Below are 17,347 nucleotides of genomic sequence, written 5' to 3' on the forward strand. Positions count from 1 at the left end.
TGTTAAAATGGGCACATCTCGAGCATATAATAAAAAACGCCAGTGTTCGAGGCTCATCCTCAGCCCTCACCTTCTCGCGCTACAGCTGGGTAGCCCGTCCCTGCCCGCCTCTGCGCCAAGCTCGGCCAGCCGCCGCTTCCCACCCTAGCAGGGCCGGCGGCGCAGGCGCAGATCTCAAAGCCCGGCGCGGGCCTTCCCTCCCCGAGCCCCGCCTCGCCCGGCCAAGGGCGCGTGCGCATCGCCCCTCCAGAGCCGCCTCAGCGAGGCCGGGAAGTGGGGACGCAGTGGGGGTCTCAGGTCCTCCGCTCCCGCCATTCTCTGGGGATCCCAGACCACGACCCATCCCTACCCACCGAGCCACGGGCGGAACAGGCACCTCACGCTGGAAACTGCGGCGGTGAGAGCAGGTGCGTCCCTCGAATGCTTTTCAAAGTCCGCGGACAATACCGCGCTCGCGTTCAAAGATTCGTGGCACGTTGAGAACCGCATAGGCTTTTTCCCTTTTATGAGTCGCGTCCTGGAGGACCACTCTGCGCATGTGCGGTCCTTCCTCTGTGACGTGCCGCGTTGCCCTTTGGGAAATGGAGTCTTTCCTTTGACACACTGTTCGGGTTCTTCAGCTGAATCTTGTTTTTTAACAAACTAGGGTTCCTGTGTGTTTTCAGTCTCTTCTCCCATTACCCAAAGCCGCTTCAAAATAATAATAAAATAATAATAACTTTTTTAAAACCTAAAAAAGAGTAGCTTGTTGATCGAGGGGGGAGCAGTGGGTATATGAGCAGTCTATACTTTCTGCCCCAATTTTGCTGTGAGCCTAAAGCCGTTCCAAAAAATAAACTGTTTTTAAAAATTTTTAAATAAATAAAAACAACAGATTTGTAGACGCAGAAATCGTGCTTTTAGGGAATCTTTCCAGGAACGTATTAAGGATGTGAGCAAATATTTAGCTACAATGGTTTACATCCTAGTGTCTTATTATTTCTTACATACCCCCTACCAAAGTTTATAATTACATATTTATTTGTCTGATTATTTGGTACATTTCCCAGCTCCATGAGGTCAGGATCATCTTTTTTGTTCACCTGTATATTCCCAGTACATAGCACAGTGTCTGCCACGTAATAGGCCCTCAGTATTTTTGTATTCTTTAGAAGAATCTCAGACTTCAACACAAACTGTTTCAGTCCAAAACTTAACGCATCATTTTCTTCCATCAAACTTGCTTTTCTTTCTGTGGTCTCTACCTCAGTGAAGAGCATGACCACCCACCCAGTCTCAGCTCTATCCTGCGTTTTAGGAGGCTTATGCCAGCAAGGATACAAATTTTGCATTTGCAAAGGTCTTAGGAGCTAGTTCTCATGAATGTCAAATATCAACCTTACTTATTCCACAAGAGAAAACTGGAGCTCGCTATGGTTTGTTTGAATTTTCTTTAATTTCTGATGTTTCTACAATAAACATGTATTACTTGATTAATTTTTTTTTTAAGATTTTATTTTTTTCCTTTTTCTCCCCAAAGCCCCCCAGTACATAGTTGTATATTCTTCGTTGTGGGTCCTTCTAGTTGTGGCATGTGGGACGCTGCCTCAGCGTGGTTTGATGAGCAGTGCCATGTCCGCGCCCAGGATTCGAACCAACAAAACACTGGGCCGCCTGCAGCGGAGCACGCAAACTTAACCACTCGGCCACGGGGCCAGCCCCCCGCTTGATTAATTTTTTAAAAGTGTTTTCAAGAGTTGCCCATGTGTAAGGGATAGCTCTTTCTTCCCCTTCATATCTAAATTCCTCAAAAGAATCATCTGTCCTCTCATTTCATTTTCTCACCTCCCTGTCTGCAACAAGGGAGCCCCTGGGAGTTATCCTTGACATCACCTTTTCCCTCCCCTCCCGTTTTCAGTCCATCCCTAAGTATTTGCAGTATAAACATAAGAACAGCTCACATTTGGTGCGCACTTAGTATGTATTAGGCACCATTGAAATGCTTTACATGGGTTCTTTCATATAAGAGAGTCCATCTACTCTTCATCTCCACTCTTCATGCTAGTCCAAGCTGCCTCTGCTCTTGCCTAAACAGCTACAAAAGCATTTTATTGTTTTCAATCCTGGATGCAGAGGTTGCGTTACTCATTTCTCACTTTACAGCACACTGTCCTCATGGGGCTCTGCATGGCCTCTCTCTTGTTTTATGTATTTATGGCCTTCTGTCTCTCTTCTTCATTCCTCCTGTCTTCCCCAATGGTGTGTGGGAGTCTTTGTAAAACATTTGCGTTGTTTAGTGTGCCTGTATCTTTAATTCAGCTAAATGGTATTGTCCTATAAACCTCATTCTCTTTCTTACAGTTTCCACTCAGCAGCATGCTTTGAAGACCCGTCCTTGTTGTGTGTACGCCTAGCCTGTTACTTAGAATAACCATGCAGTATTTCATAGTGGGCACCCAAATTTTAGTTATGCGGACCCACATGGTGGGCCTCTAAATTGCCTCCAACTACTGGCTACCACAAACAATGCCACAGTGAACAGACTCATGCATGTCCCCTTGTGGCCTATGTGAAGATTTTTCTGGGATGTATATCCACTAGTGGCAGTAAACAAAGCTTCTTAAATTGTCTCCCCTAACCTGCTCTGGCCAGAATGATCTTCTTAAAATTCAAGTGTGTATGGGTCCGGCCTGGTGGCTCATCGGTTAAGTTCACATGTCCTGCTTCGGCGGCCCGGGGTTCACCAGTTCGAATCCTGGATGCGGACATGGCACCACTTGGCAAGCCATGCTGTGGTGGGCGTCCCACATATAAAGTAGAGGAAGATAGGCATAGATTTTAGCTCAGGGCCAGGCTTCCTCAGTAAAAAGAGGAAGATTGGCAGCAGATGTTATCTCAGGGCTAATCTTCCTCAAAAAAGGAAACAAAATCCAAGTGTGTTCATGTCCTCGCACCCCTGGTCTCCTGCCCCACTGCCTCCTCTCCCAAACCACTCTACCTTCCTCTCCACTTCAGCCTGCCCAGTCTTCAGATCTTTCAGACCTGTCCTGTCTCCTCTCCCACAGGACCTCTGCAAAGGCTGCCTAGAGCACATTCCCTCCCCTCTTTCCCTCCTTATCTCCTGCTCATCTTCACATCTCCCTGACTGAGCCAGATCCCTCTCTTATAATCTCTCAAAGCAAGTGTAGACCTGATGTAATTGTGATAGTAACACAAATGTCACAATTTTCTATTTGTTTGTAACCTATCTGTCCTACTCCTCACCCTTTAGATTATAGACTCCATGAAGTCTGGGTTCATATCCATTTATGCTCATCACTGTATTTTTAGCACTTAGCCTTGTACCTGGCACATAATATAAATATTTCTTAGATAAAAGAGAAAATGAAATGCCCAGGGAGAGCCATTGAGGGGGCAGCATTTTGGTGGGATGACTGTGATAGATTTTGGTGCTCAGTTCTGCAGCACCAGAAAGTCCATTTTGTCAGCAACCTCTCAGGATAGACTCACTCTGACACAACTCACAAGAGACTGAGGTATAAACCAGGCATTCACTGAGTCATGTGGGGAGATTTAGAATGGTGGAACTGACCAGAACACTCCCTTTGCCTGAGCAGCATGGTCCCTTCCTGTGAGAAAACCACAGCATGGCAAAGAAATCTAGGCCTTTCTGGTCTATCATTTAGTTTCATCGCTTCAGAGCATCACATCTGAAATCCTTTCCAAAGAACCTTCAAAAATCACAGGGACTGCGGCTAGCCCGGTGGCGCAGTGGTTAAGTTCGCACGTTCCACTTCGTGGTGGCCCAGGGTTCGTGGGTTCGGATCCCGGGTGCGGACATGGCACCACTTGGCAAAAGCCATGCTGTGTTAGGCATCCCACGTATAAAGCAGAGGAAGATGGGCATGGATGTTAGCTCAGGGCCGTTCCTCCTCAGTGAAAAGAGGAGGGTTGGCAGCAGATGTTAGCTCAGGGCTAATCTTTCTCCAAAAAGAAAAAAAAAAATCACAGGGATCTTTACTGAAGGTCTCTTGAGGCCATGAGGCGGGAGTGACATAGTATGCCTCCCCCTCAATCCCTTTACAGTCCCCCCCTTCACACGGAGTTCCACGGCTGAGGACAGTGCTCATGTCTCTCCCTCCTCTTTGCTTTCTCCCCCATCAGAACAGGCTTTTTGCGTGGGGATTTCAGGCACCTGCTGTGTAGAGCCAGTTGCCTGTCCCTGGGCTTGTCCCTCTTCATGCCCACCCATCCCCCTCCTGAGCAAAACAAAAGAGGCTCCCACCTCCCGAGGCAGGCAGGTGAGGGAAATTGTAACTATTCACATTTGATGGGTTTTGTCCCCAACACATGCAGAAGCAGCCACCTCACTGCCAGAAGGTGGCATAGTATGCAGGGAGCTCAATGGAGGAAGAGGATGAGACAAATTAACTCTTAAAAGTTATTTTTTTCTCCTCTTTGTAAAATAGGTATACACTGAAAAGTCAAACATCGCAGAGGTCTAGAATCTATAATGGAGAAAGGAAAAGTTCTCCGTAACCAGGTCTAGGATTTAACCACTCTGGAGAGTTTGGGACACATCCCGTTGCCCCTCCACTTTTTTTTCAATCATTAAAATAATTTTTTGTACAGAAATAGGATTGAAGCCGCGCAGCAACCCCTTGGGCTCAGGCTCCTTGTGGGGGTGGAGGCGGCGGGCGGAGGACTCCCCGGGACAGTGGTGGGCAGGGCGCTAGGTTCTGCCCCCACAGAGTAGGGGGCTCCACAGCCTGGTCCCGCTCTCCCACCACCCCCTCAACTTGCAAGCCACTGGTCATCCCCAGCAAGAGATTATTTGAACAGATTTTCCTCTTGACAAATAGAAATGGCAAGCAATAGGATATATGAGAGTCTATGAGGAAGCCATTTAGTGTAAACCTAATTCGGCCTGACTTTGTTTTTCCAAAAGGGCCTGACATGGCCATTGAGCACGCATGGTATATCTGCTTTAAACATTTACTATGGGAAGAACAAATGGCCTTAAATAAACGTGCAGCTTCCCCTCACACTGGCATTTCCTTAAGGATAAGCATCTCTCCCTAGGCTAGGAACTGATTCCTGCACCCACCCTGTGACCACCCAGCTCGAGACAACAAACCTGCCACCCCACTGTGTCCACCGAGACAGCAGACCTACTACCTGCCGTGTTCATCAATTGCTGTGCCGACAGAGCAGTCTCGTGACTGTTGTAAAAGGGACATTTCAATCCTACGTAAAACATGCTCTTTGAGGGTATATAACCACTCTGTACACCCCACATTTTTGGTGTCCTTCCTTCCTTGGGGAAGGAAGGCCCTGGGCTATGGCCCTCACATTTTGGCTCAGAATAAACTCACCCAAATTTTCATTTATAGATTGGTTATGGATTATTTTCATCAACACTCTGTAAGGATGGAGTTATGTTCCAGATGGAACAAGCCACCAAGCAACACTCAAAGATCACCCTTACCGACCCGCGGGATCCCCTTGACATTCCTCAGAACAACACCTTGAAGACCCTCACACCACACGGGGCCCCAGGGGCACATCCCATCCAGGAGTGGTCCATCAGCTAGCCTGTATGAAACCTGGATTGGCATTTACACAGTCAAGGATTGTTAATCTGTCCAGGAAACCACCAAAAATTACACTGTGATATTGTCCACCCAGTTTTTCAACATACAGCTGGACAGTAAAGACCTCTTGGCGTTTACTCCACCGAGCACGTGCCAGACTGCCCAGTAGAGAGGGTGAGTGAGGACTGCTCTGGATGAGCCTGTGAACACAGAAGTGACAGCATTGGACATCAGACGCCAGTAGCCCCAGCTAGAAATGGAGTTGAGACTTAAAGAGATGAGACTCTTCATTGGAGCTAACTATCATAATTTTAGGAAGATAAACATTGTTCTGAGTTTTTTGTCTTTATGTATTTTTGACTACTCAAGCTATGTTTACAAAATGAAGTTGAATGGAGAATATATGGTAATAGCGGAATAGATGGCTAATATGGGTACTTCAGGTATTTCTAAAATCTGTTTGGTTCTGTTCTTTATTTGTGTGCAGGTGTATACTAAGTGTCTTACTGTACTAAGGGGCGAGGTGTCTGTAGGAGCAGGGAAAGCATATTTTGTTGCTGACATTGAGAATTGATGGTGATAATAGAAAGCAGGTGATTTCGGTCAGTTGACAGACAATGACCCTTTCTTGCCTGCACCGGAGTATCAGACTGCGCCCAGTCCCTCTCCTGCCACTGTCAAAATAACCCCTTAAAATTCCTTCCTGGGGCTGGCCCCGTGGCCGAGTGGTTAAGTTCGCTCGCTCCGCTGCAGGCGGCCCAGTGTTTCGTTGGTTCGAATCCTGGGCGCGGACATGGCACTGCTCGTCAGACCATGCTGAGGCAGCGTCCCACATGCCACAACTAGAAGAACCCACAACGAAGAATACACAACTATGTACCGGGGGGCTTTGGGGAGAAAAAGGAAAAAAATAAAATCTTAAAAAAAAAAAAAAAAAATTTCCTTCCAGATTTAAGAGCTCTATGGCATGACCCAATGGATAGAAAAATTTTAGCTTAAATGGAAGTCTATACTATGAAGTGATTATTCCTCTAGAGAGACATTTTAAGCAACAGGGTTTGGAAAATCTTAATGTCTACAGCTGGGTAAGCATGAGCCATGCATTGTATGCTGCTTTTTTTCTATGCCATGATTGATACATGTGCTGAATCATCACATATTTGTCATTAGACCTAGAGAGACAGGTCATTTTAAAAACAGCACTGAACTGGGAGACAGGAGACTAGTGTCTCCTAAACCCAGGATTAGAATTGCCTTGTACTCCAGCTCCTTTGGTTAACTAAATGAGCTCTGCTTTCCCCTACTTTGGCCTTTCTGGGACACTGTCCATGACCTCCTGGTCTATCTGACTTCTGCTCATCCTTCCCAGGGCAGCTCACACATGACCTTCTCTGGGAGTTGCTCACAAGCCTGAATTAGGTGCACCTTGCAGCTTGAATGTGCTTTTCTCACATGTTACACTGTGTGATAAACATCCTACATATTGGGTGTCATCATCCAACAGCCTCTCGATGACCCACACCTTGAGTGTGGTACTGCGTTCTGCTTACTTTCATATCCAGCACCAAGCAAGTGCCTGGTATGTGGTTAGTGCCCTCAACATTCGTAGAGGGGAGAATGCTACTCTCTCTCGTCCTTATTTCCTCATCTATTAAATGGGGTTGGATTTGCTGATCTCTCGGGAGACTTTCAGTAATAGAATTTATCATTCTAGATCCTTCTACTGTTGTTTTATCTGGCCATCTATCTTCTTTAGTTACCAGGAGAAATATGTGACACCTATATTATGCTGAAAAAAACGTACTACAGTTATCTATATTATTTCAATAAGTTTAATGCAAAAATTAGGATTATAGTATACCTAGTGTTCTGCAAGCTGCTTTTCATTCAACTATATGTTATGGACAACTTTCTCTTCAGAGCTAGAGACATAGCTTATTCTTTCTAATGGCCACAGGCTATTTCACAGAAGGGTGTTACTTCATCTACTGAAGGACACTTGGGTCGTTTCTGTTTTTCACTGCTACAAACAAAACTGAGAGCATTTCTGGAGGAGATGCTTGTAAGTAGAACCGCAACATCGGGGGATGTGCATTTAACATTCTTAGCAATTTTCCCAAATCCCTCATGGAAAGATTGCATCCATTTATATTCACGGGGATGATGTCACACAGCCAAGAACTGCAAGCACAGATGCCAGGTTTGAGGGTTTCTCTGTCCTGGGGTAGAAGGTCATACACATACGTCTTGGTTCACCTCATTTAGGCTTCTTGAGTCTCCTTGGTAAGCAGCGATGTCACCAGCCACCTTGATTACATATCCTGCCTCTGGTCTGGGAAGCTCCTGATCCTTCCATCCAAAGACTCCTGCACATCCCTCAGTCTGTCCAGGCTTCCCTGAGCTGGATGGTTTAAGTCCTGGAGTTGGGCATGTCTTGCTGTCTTCCTCACAGTCATTCTTGTTCAGGCTTTACTACCCCCAGGAAGTCTGCCCTGGTCCTCTGCCCGACCCAACCCCCACTGGCCCCATGCTGGATTAGGCGCCCTCCTGAGACCTCCTCCAGCCCGTGTTTACTCCAGGCTGATCACACTGGGTTGTAATAGGTGTGCCTGGCAATCTAGAATGTCACGAAGGTATAGTCATAAGCAGCAAGAAAATTAGCTTCCTGGGGCAGGCCCGGTGGCGCAGCGCTTAGGTTCGCACATTCTGCTTCTTGGCGGCCTGGGGTTTGCTGGTTCGGATCCCGGGTGTGGACATGGCACCACTTGGCAAAAGCCATGCTGTGGTAGGTGTTCCACGTATAGGGTGGAGGAAGATGGGCATGGATGTTAGTTCAGGGCCAGTCTTCCTCAGCAAAAGGAGGATTGGCAGTAGTTAGCTCAGGGCTAATCTTCCTCAAAAGAAAGAAAGAAAGAAAGAAAATTAACTTCCTTGTAGCTGATTATACACGCACCCGGAGGCTAGAGGATGGGAAAACACACCTTGACTTTTCCCATTGGGTCATTTTTGGGGCCCTACAGGTCCAAGCCAGTGGGCTCCCAAAAGTCCCTTCTCTCTTGGCCACCCTCCCTCTGCCCACTCCTCCCCGAAAGGTCTAGGCTTTGTTCTTCCAGCACCCACACAATCAAGGCCAAGGAGACCCTCCCTAGCTCCATGGAGGGTGGCCACAGTGTCTTCACAGTCCTTTGTGGGACTAAGATTGGCTCCCTCACTTCCCTTAGAGCAGAGCATCTGGAAGCTGAGAAAGCAGTATGATCTTAGCATAGCTTCATGTTTTCAACTAGTCATTTACCGAGTGCCCATTGTGTGCCAGCAGCGGGGCTACAACAATGATCAGATACACAGGATTCCCGCCCTCATGAATAATGATAATAATAATAGCTAACATTTATGGAAACTTACTCCATTCTAGGCACTGTGCTGAGCCTTTACAAGAATTGGCCTTTTAATCCTCACAACAATCCCACTAGGTAGGTACTATTATTAATCCAATTTTACAAATGAGGAAACTGAGACGCAGCGAGATTAAATAACTTGTCTCAGGGCACGCAGCTAACAAGCAGTAGAAGCAAGCTTCGGACCCAGGAAGTCCGGCGGCAGAGCCTACTCCTTTAACCACGAACTGAACTTAACCAACGATGGCCTTCTAGTGGGGACAAATCATGGAGAAGCAAACAAAAAAGATAGTTTGATTAGCAATAACTAACTGCTGTGGAGAAAGTAAAGTGAGGGTGATGGGGTGAAGAGTAACTGGGGTGCGTGTGTATTTTGGGGCGGGAGGTGCACTAATCTGCTCTTGACCCGCCTCCTGCATCACACAGAGCATCCAGAGGTGCCACCAGGTGTGGTTCTGTGTGTCCTCAGTGCTTAGCCTGGTCTGACGCAGGCACTCACTGGGAGGCAGGGAGGAGGGGACAGGGAGTCAGGGAGAGAGGGAGGAATCTCTGGCAGGTGCCTCCACACACGCAGCTACCCAGCCTTTGCCAGTGTTTGGCCAGCTGGGCAGACTTAGCACCAGCCCTGGAGCTGGGGTCAGGTAGACTGTGGGAGGAATCCTCCTCACCCCATCTGTGTGACCTTGAGCAAGTGGCTCTCTGAGCCTCAGTTTTCCTTGTTGGAAGAATGGGGGAAATAGTACGCCATGTGCCCGGCTGTAGCCAAAACCCTTTCACACATCGGGTGCTGTCTCTGTCTTCCCTTTACAGTTGAACAGATGGAAACTCAGAAGTGAGCCCAAGATCTCGCGGCGAGTAACCCGTGGTCCTGGTGGCAGACGTGATGAGTGAAAGTCCGCCCCCTAGGGGGTAGCTCGGGAATCTGTGAGGGCGTTCTTGGTGGTCACAATGACAGGGAGGCGGAGCCAGACAGTTGCACACGGAATTGTCCCATGTCCTGCATGACGTTTGACTGTCCTGCTAGACATTCATGAAGCTAAAAAAACTTATTTACGATGATCTGAGCCTACTCCTTACCCCCTCCCATCTCATGATAGAGGGAATTATTTTGCTACTACAGGTAGTGATAAAGCCCACCACTTTGCAAGAACATCCTATTTCCTGATTGTCTCCACCTTAATGTGCCGTGGTGTGTTATCTTTGTTTAAGTTAAGGTGACTTTCGTCTTTCTCTTCTCATCTGGTCTGTCATTATTATCCCAATTCTGTTTTTATTCAAGTGTCCTCCTGTCTTCACTTTCATTTCCTGGGTATTAAAGAACTCGCAAATCAACCAAATCTAGAAAACAAAAGCTAAATTGAATTCTGGCTCAGGCTAGGGAAGGACACAAGCAGAAGTGTTGCTTCTTGTTCAACAGAGGACAAGACTGGGTTATTCTAGGGTTTGGGGAAGGATGGAGTTTAGGTAACATTGAGTTGGAACGTGTTTCACTAGCCTCACAGCAAAGTGGGAGTGTGAGCAGAGAATAACACCAAGCGTGTCCTGCAGCGCTGGAACCAGAGTTTAAAAAAAAAGGTAGACTGTTGTGTCTGCCCCCTTGCCTGCCCTGGACAGCAGGGCTGGGAGCTGGTGCACAACAAGCCTGAGCTAAAGCAGGAGTGGGCACCCAAGGGTGTGGCCTCTCTGGGTCAACTCGACCCACATGGTCAGATCCTTGGGCAAGAGTGGAAAATTCCAGTTTCACATGTTTGTTATCTAAACCTCTTCCTTTAATTCACATTAAATAGGTACAAACACCTGTTTACTTCATAATGTCTTCTACCTCAGTATGTCCATGTTTTGAAATATGTATTATTTTATTATAAATTAATTTCCTTCTGTGTCTTCTTTACATTGCAGTGAGGGCATCATACGGAGTGTTTGGGAACTGTGTGACTAACTCTTAGATAGTGCAGCTTACGCTGGACCGGGCATGGATTACCTCCTTTGATCCTCTCACCAACTCTATGCAGTGGATACAATTATTATCATCCTCATTTTTACAGAGGAGAAAACTGAGGCACAGAGAGGGAAAGTGACTTGCCCAGGGTCACACAGGCAGTAGTAGATCGGGGGTTTGAACCTAGGGCATCTGGCTCCAGAATCTGCACTCTTAACCACACTGCTAGCCTTCCTCTCAGGTGAGGAAATTACCTAGGGAGCCCAGTTCAGGATATTAAGGGGCTTTCCAGATGTTTCTTATAAAAAAGGGGGATTGGGTGTGACAGGGCTAAGAACTACTGACCTAGCACAGTGTGTTGATATCCTCTCCCCCCTCCTTTTTCACTCCGTGTTCTGCCACCACAGTCCTGAATCTGAGCCAGAATTGGGGTGGGGGGCCGTGAGATGTGTGGCCCTCACCCCAAGCCCAAGAGGGGCGTGTGGCAGAGGGCAGGAGATAGACAGGAAGGAGTTGGCCAGGTGAGGCCTTCAGTTCCCTGCTGGCCGTGGTCCCGGGGACTGTTTATGCCCAGACCCTGCCTCTTTCCTCCTCCTCCCTGAGGGGCGGGGATCTCCTCTGTGGAAAAACACCCAGCTGGGCGAGCCCCGAGCCCCAGTGCGAGGGAGGAGGCGAGGGGGGCTGGGACTCACGGAGGACTCTTCCCCTCTCGTGACTGGTGTTTAGTGGGCTGGGTTCTGGGAAAGGGCCTGATTGCATCAGACAGGGCCTGAGGGGCTGGAGCCAGACTGCGGGCTGAGGAGGAGACGTGGCCTTATAAATTGGGGCCAGTGAACTGAGAGGTGTCAGGAAACTAGACACAAACAAAGCTTTAGAAGACGAGAGAGAGACAGCGAGAGTGAGCCAGACATCATGGCCACCTTCCCACGAGCAGCCAACCCGTCCCAGCAGCCCTCGGACCCAGAGGACGAAGACCTGAGTCTGGATGAGTACGACCTTTACGGCCTGGCTCATTCTTACCAGGGTAAGACCTGGCCCTGCCTCCCTCCTGGTCCTTCCCCTTCCAATCCCCACCCCTACCCCCAAACTAGGCTCCCTCCTTGGACTTCTCCCCACACTTCACCCTTATCCAGCCAAGGTGTTCTTTATCCCTCGAGTCACCCCCTTCTAACCCCACTTCCACTGAGTGCTGTCCTACTTGGCCCTGGGGCCTCACACACTCCTAGAATACTGGAGGCAACAACAGATCATTCTGGAGGTCCCTCCTTCCTCAGATGGGGAACAGGGATTATGACTGCCCCAAAGCTATGTGCTGACGACCCCCCCAGTCTCCCTACTCCAACCCAGGCTCTTCCCCCGACCCCTACACTCCCGACTCCCTGCCTCTCCTTTGAGGCATCATGCCTCTGCCCACCTCACCTTGGCCTCTTGCCTGGGTTCCCAGGAGTGGGAGGCCGGAAAGGTCGCACCAAGAGAGAAGCTGCTGCCAACACCAACCACCCCAGCCCTGGTGGGCATGAGAGGAAGCTGGTGACCAAGCTCCAGAATACCGAGCGGAAAAAGCGAGGGGCACGGCCCTGAAACAGAGCTGGAGGTGAGGAGTCGGGGGGCGCCCAGAGCACCAGTGGAGGTCCCTCTACCTTGAAAGGGCAGGCCTGAATGTGCTGACTGGGTGGGGAGGAGGGATCAAAGGACTTGTTTCAACATAGAATAAAATGAGGCATACGTTTGACTTTGAGCTTCTTAGTGACCAGAGCAAAGGGGGAAACATAGAAGCTTTCCAGTTGGAGGGAAATTTGGTTTACAGAGAGGAAAACTGAGACCCAGAGAGGGTAGGATCCTTCTCTGGAGTCACACAGCAAGTGAGTAGGAGAGGCAGAATCAGAACCCAGGCCTCTGTCCCTTTGGTCACGTGCTTTCCTTCCTCCAGATGAGGCCAAAGCACAGACACTACACAGCAATGGAGACAGAACCATGGAAGAATCAGCACCTGGACCGGATCCAGGCCTGCTTGCCCTCCGCCCCACCCCCAGGACTTACCCCACCTGACTGAGGCTCCCAGGGGCCACTAAGGAAGCGCCCCAAGCCCCAGAAAAAGGACACGATGGGGAGCAAGAGGCAGGGAATAGAAAGGCAGAGTCATGAAGTTACTCCCCAAAAGAAAGACGCTGAAGACCTGGGAGCTCCCCAGGGTGGCAGTGACAATAAACAAAATTCAGCAGCTGCAGCCTGTGTGAGTTTTCGTCCTCTCTCTGTTCCTGCCTGCGTGTGTCTGTATTTGCATGAGCCAGTGAGAGCCTTTCTTGTTAGTGTTGTGTCTGGCTATGTGCCTGGGAGGATGTGCTCCTGACTTTGTAGGGGCGTGCAGAGCTAAGTATGCATTTTTTTGTATGGATGTGCTTTGGTGCGTACATTTCTGTGGTCTCTTTTGGGGTGCAGGGGGATTTCCTGTTTCTTGGTAATGCTGCCCATGAAACAAGCCCCCTCCCCAGCTGCTCTTCATTTTCGGAATAACAATCTTGTTGATCATGTCATATTCGTATAACGTCACCTTTTGAAGTGAAGGTTATTTCTTGGTGCCATCTGCAAAATGGAGAAAACTCAGATTTAAAACGTTGAGGGACTTGCCCCAAGTTACTCAAATTAAAGGATTCTTGGTGTCCTCAAGTGTCAGGTGGGTCCCTCTGCCCAGGGGGCTACCAGGACAGCATTCTGGGAGGTCAGCAGGAGGAGGAAGTTCTTACCTAGCGTTATCAGTCTGGGGCCACACTTGGAGAAGAGCACAGGGCAAATAAGAGGTGAGATTGAAGCTAAGAGGATATATTGATTGAGATGCAGATTTGGGCTGCTGTAATGAAGAGCCAGACAAAACAGGATAGAAAGTCCTCTCTCTGTCACATAACAGCTCCAAGGGTAAGCACTCCTGGGCCTAAAATGGCAACTCCATTGTGTCAGGGATTCCAGCTCATTCTAGCTCATTGTTCTGCCACTCTCAGAACATGGCTTCGACTTTGAGGTTCAAGCTAGCTGGTCCAGTACCTGCCATCGCATCTGTATCTCAGCCTGTGGAAAGAGAGCGGGACAGGAACCAGGGGAGCCCACACCAATTCATTTCTAAGGCCATAACCTAAAAGTAGAACATACTACATCTGCTCAAAATTTAGTCACGTGGCCACACCCAACTACAGGAGAGATTGGGAAATGTAGTATTTCACTGCTTAGCCATGTGCTAGCCCAAACTTGGGGAAGGGCAGGGTTTTGTTATTAAACAGAGAGAATGAACACTCAAAAAAACTAGCAAGAAATATTTTCCACAGACTCAACATCAGTGGCGGGGCGAGGCGCGGGGGGGGGGGGGCGGTGGTGGTGGGGGAACCCTTGGGTCTAGCCCTAGGCAGAGCCTTTTTCCTCTTCTGTCCCTTCCGTTTAAGTCCTAGGCTGGAGAACATGGAGCCAATTGTTCTTAGGGACCCAGGAATATGGACAGAAGGCATAAGGCACCTGTTGAAGCAGTAAGAGCTGCACGGCCGACTAAGACTAGCTTGAACCTTAAGGCACCCCTGTGCATCGGCCTCCCCTGAGTCCAGCCTGATAACAGTCACAGAATCGCTGCCTGGGAAGAACGTTAAAAGTCCAACCCACCCCACTCCATACTGGGATCACGTCTGCCTGCTTGCATAGGGACAGCGAACTTGCTGCCTTTGAGTTGCCTGATTCCTTCTCAGGGCAACTCATCAACGGGGCTTGAAAACTGACTCTCCCACCTGCCCCTTGAACAGACTTGTTTTTCTGGTCGTTTCTGTGTGAGGTGTCTTTAATCTGACCCATCCTGTAAGTTGCAGCTCAAATGCCTCCTTCTCTTCAAAGTCTTCCCCGTCTTGCCCTCCACCACCTGTCTCCTCACCTCCACCCCAGAGAGACACCTCCTCTGGGATCGCATGCACAGCAGGCCTGTGCCCAGAATCTCAGTCATCTTGGCATACAGCTCCTTCACATTTCCCTTTGAATCCCTCTTTCCATGCCAAATTATTTATTCATTCAGCTAATGTTTATTGGATGCCTACTGTATTAGCAGAGCCTGGTTGAAGACATGGACTGCAAGAGGACCAAATGGGAACTAGGTATGATTAGAACCACACCTTAGGGCCACTGCCAGCTCTTGAACTCAGGAGGCAAATGGCAGGAGCAGCACTGGGCAGTGAGCTCTCAGCCCAGGACAAACTTGGTGTGTCAGCTTCAGAAAATCATAGCAACAGCTGCTATGTATTGGGCTACTACTCTGTGACAGGTGTTGTTTTTATAAGCATTGTCCCATTTAATCCTTATAGTAACCCAATAGGCATACTATTATTAATACCATTTTACAGACCAGAAAACTGCAGTTCAGAGAAGTTAAGTAATTTGCCCAAAGTCACACCGCCACAACCTGCAGGAGCTGGGATTTTGAACTCAGGTCGGTCTGGTGTTCGAAGCCTGGGTTTCTCTCTTTTTCACTACATGCCTGAGAAGAACCATGTACTGACACTGAGGAATCCTAGATGGTAGTTGATTTCTGGTCAATTGCTCCTTCTGAACCTCAGTTTCCTCACCTGTCAAATGGTGAGACTACCCTCTTGTTTGTCAACTTCAAAGGAGAAAACAGGCTGGGGAGTGTTGTGTCCCTAGTTGGACGTGGCCACTCCCTGGCTGCTGGGTCCTTTGACACTTGCCAGGAGGCCCCACACACTACCCCTCACTCCTGGCCTCTGATTGGCCTTTTCTGGCCTCGCCCTTCCCTGGCACAGCATCTGCCTGGGAGGCCTTTAACTGGCTGTTCCACGAACCAGACAATTCCTGGAATTACAGAATGTCCAGCCCTGAAAGGATCCTGGGGGATTAGAGCCCCACTCTTTCTCCTTTGCAGAAGGGGATATCAAGGCCTGGCGGCGGGGTGAGCAGGGGTCAGGGACTGACTTAAACTCCCGTGAGGCCTAGGGATCCAGTCAGGACAAGAACTCCCTCTTGACTCAAGCCTTCCAGAACCTGTCTCTTCTGTTCCACCCTCTCTTTTCCTACCCTCTTTCTTTTTCATCCCCTGGTTGCATTTAATATCTGTTTCTTCAATTTCTCGGGGTCCTCCCGAGAACTGGAGTGATGACGAACCTCTCTTTCCCCTTAGAGGCTTGGGGAAATTTCCCCATCAGGTTGCCAGGATTCAAAGGATTCCCAGCTCCTTGCAGAGAATGGGGGAAACTCACTATGGGGTTCTTTTTCTTAAAAAGATTTTATTTTCTTTTTTTAATTTTTCCTTCTTCTCCCCAAATCCCCTCAGTACATAGTTGTATATTTCAGTTGTGGGTCCTTCTAGTTGTGGCATGTGGGATGCTGCCTCAGCATGGCCTGATGAGCAGTGCCAGGTCCGCACCCAGGATTCGAACCAGTGAAACCCAGGGCCGCCGAGGCAGAGCCCTGGAACTTAACCACTCCGCCACGGCCACGGGGGCTGGCCCCTCACTGTGGGGTTCTTAATTTGCTTCACAAACATCTGGTCCTCTTCGGCTCACTCCTTTCTCAAATGCCAGCTCTCAGATGTTTGTCTTTTAAAATTTCTGAATCACCCAAAGTTGACTTTCAATTAACACTCCCTAAAGGTAATGCTAATGATAGTAATAGTCACAGCTCCATGATTAATTATTTGCCTCAGGGTTTCCCAGCCTCCTCTTTCACGTAATACTATACCATTATTTAGTTAGCACCTTAAAAATTACCTCCTTACCTTTTTTACTCAAATGTATTTAAAAAGGAAACTACATAACCACCAAAATGAAAAACCACAATCATTTGTCATAACTAGAAGATAACTGTAAAAAGAAACACCTTTCCATAACTTGAAGTCTACCTGCGCACTACCTCAGATGACGGTGTAGGAAGAGTCGTAGGTGCTCCCACCTGGAGAAACAGCAGTTGTTCACGAGCCAGACACTTCCCGGTGCTTTGCATACACGAGCAAAGTTCTCACTGTAATCACCCAGGGGTTAAACATGCTGATGCCTAGCTTCCGTGCCCAGAGATTCTGATTTCATCAGCCAAGGGAGTCCCCTGGGCATTGGGACTTTGGAAAGGGTTTCTAATGTGCAGTGAAGTTTGAGGACCACTGATGCAGTGGGCTGTCATCTCCGATTGCATTTACCATCTCATATGTTCTCCTTATGATGTGGCCTTGACGCCCTCCCACCAAATGGGTGGCACAGGACTGTTCCCCTTCCTTTTGCACGTGGGAGGGCCTTTATGATTGCTTTGACTGGATAGAATACGGCAGAAGTGGTGCTTTCATAAAATGCCATGCTCTTCCACGTCACTCTCTGGAGTTCTTGGACTATACCCACCCTGCTGTGAGGAAGCCCAAAATCACACACACGGAGAGACAACACGGAAAGGCCACGTGTTGTTGTCACTCTGGC

The 17,347-nt window shown here is 48.6% G+C and overlaps 2 protein-coding genes across 16 annotated transcripts in view; one reads left to right on the top strand and one right to left on the bottom strand.

The window, feature by feature from the left end:
* The window catches only part of SGF29 (SAGA complex associated factor 29), a 36,833-nt gene extending 36,244 nt beyond the window's left edge, over positions 1-589 (bottom strand). For 2 of the 9 annotated variants that reach the window (XM_070568132.1, XM_070568125.1), the window contains exon 1: positions 71-167. The gene's annotated coding sequence lies outside the window, so the exon portion shown is untranslated. Of the gene's footprint in view, positions 1-70; positions 205-353 lie in introns of those variants that run through there. The other 7 variants (XM_070568126.1, XM_070568128.1, XM_070568129.1 and 4 more) reach the window with 7 other exon arrangements.
* Positions 164-13,134, top strand: NUPR1 (nuclear protein 1, transcriptional regulator). 7 transcript variants are annotated; one of them, XM_070568142.1, is made up of 6 exons: positions 164-407; positions 8,986-9,043; positions 9,779-10,088; positions 10,868-11,931; positions 12,352-12,501; positions 12,838-13,134. In XM_070568142.1, the coding sequence occupies exons 4-5, from the start codon at positions 11,820-11,822 to the stop codon at positions 12,486-12,488; spliced, it is 249 nt and encodes an 82-aa protein (XP_070424243.1). In that variant the 5' UTR covers positions 164-407; positions 8,986-9,043; positions 9,779-10,088; positions 10,868-11,819; the 3' UTR covers positions 12,489-12,501; positions 12,838-13,134. The 7 variants fall into 7 exon arrangements, with proteins under 7 accessions (XP_070424243.1, XP_070424244.1, XP_070424245.1 ...); XM_070568143.1 differs by having other exon boundaries at positions 9,779-9,877; XM_070568144.1 differs by having other exon boundaries at positions 9,779-9,819.
* The last annotated feature ends 4,213 nt before the right edge of the window (positions 13,135-17,347 follow it).

The sequence above is a fragment of the Equus przewalskii genome, chromosome 12 (genome assembly GCF_037783145.1).
Source record: "Equus przewalskii isolate Varuska chromosome 12, EquPr2, whole genome shotgun sequence".
Classification (NCBI taxonomy): Eukaryota; Metazoa; Chordata; class Mammalia; order Perissodactyla; family Equidae; genus Equus; species Equus przewalskii.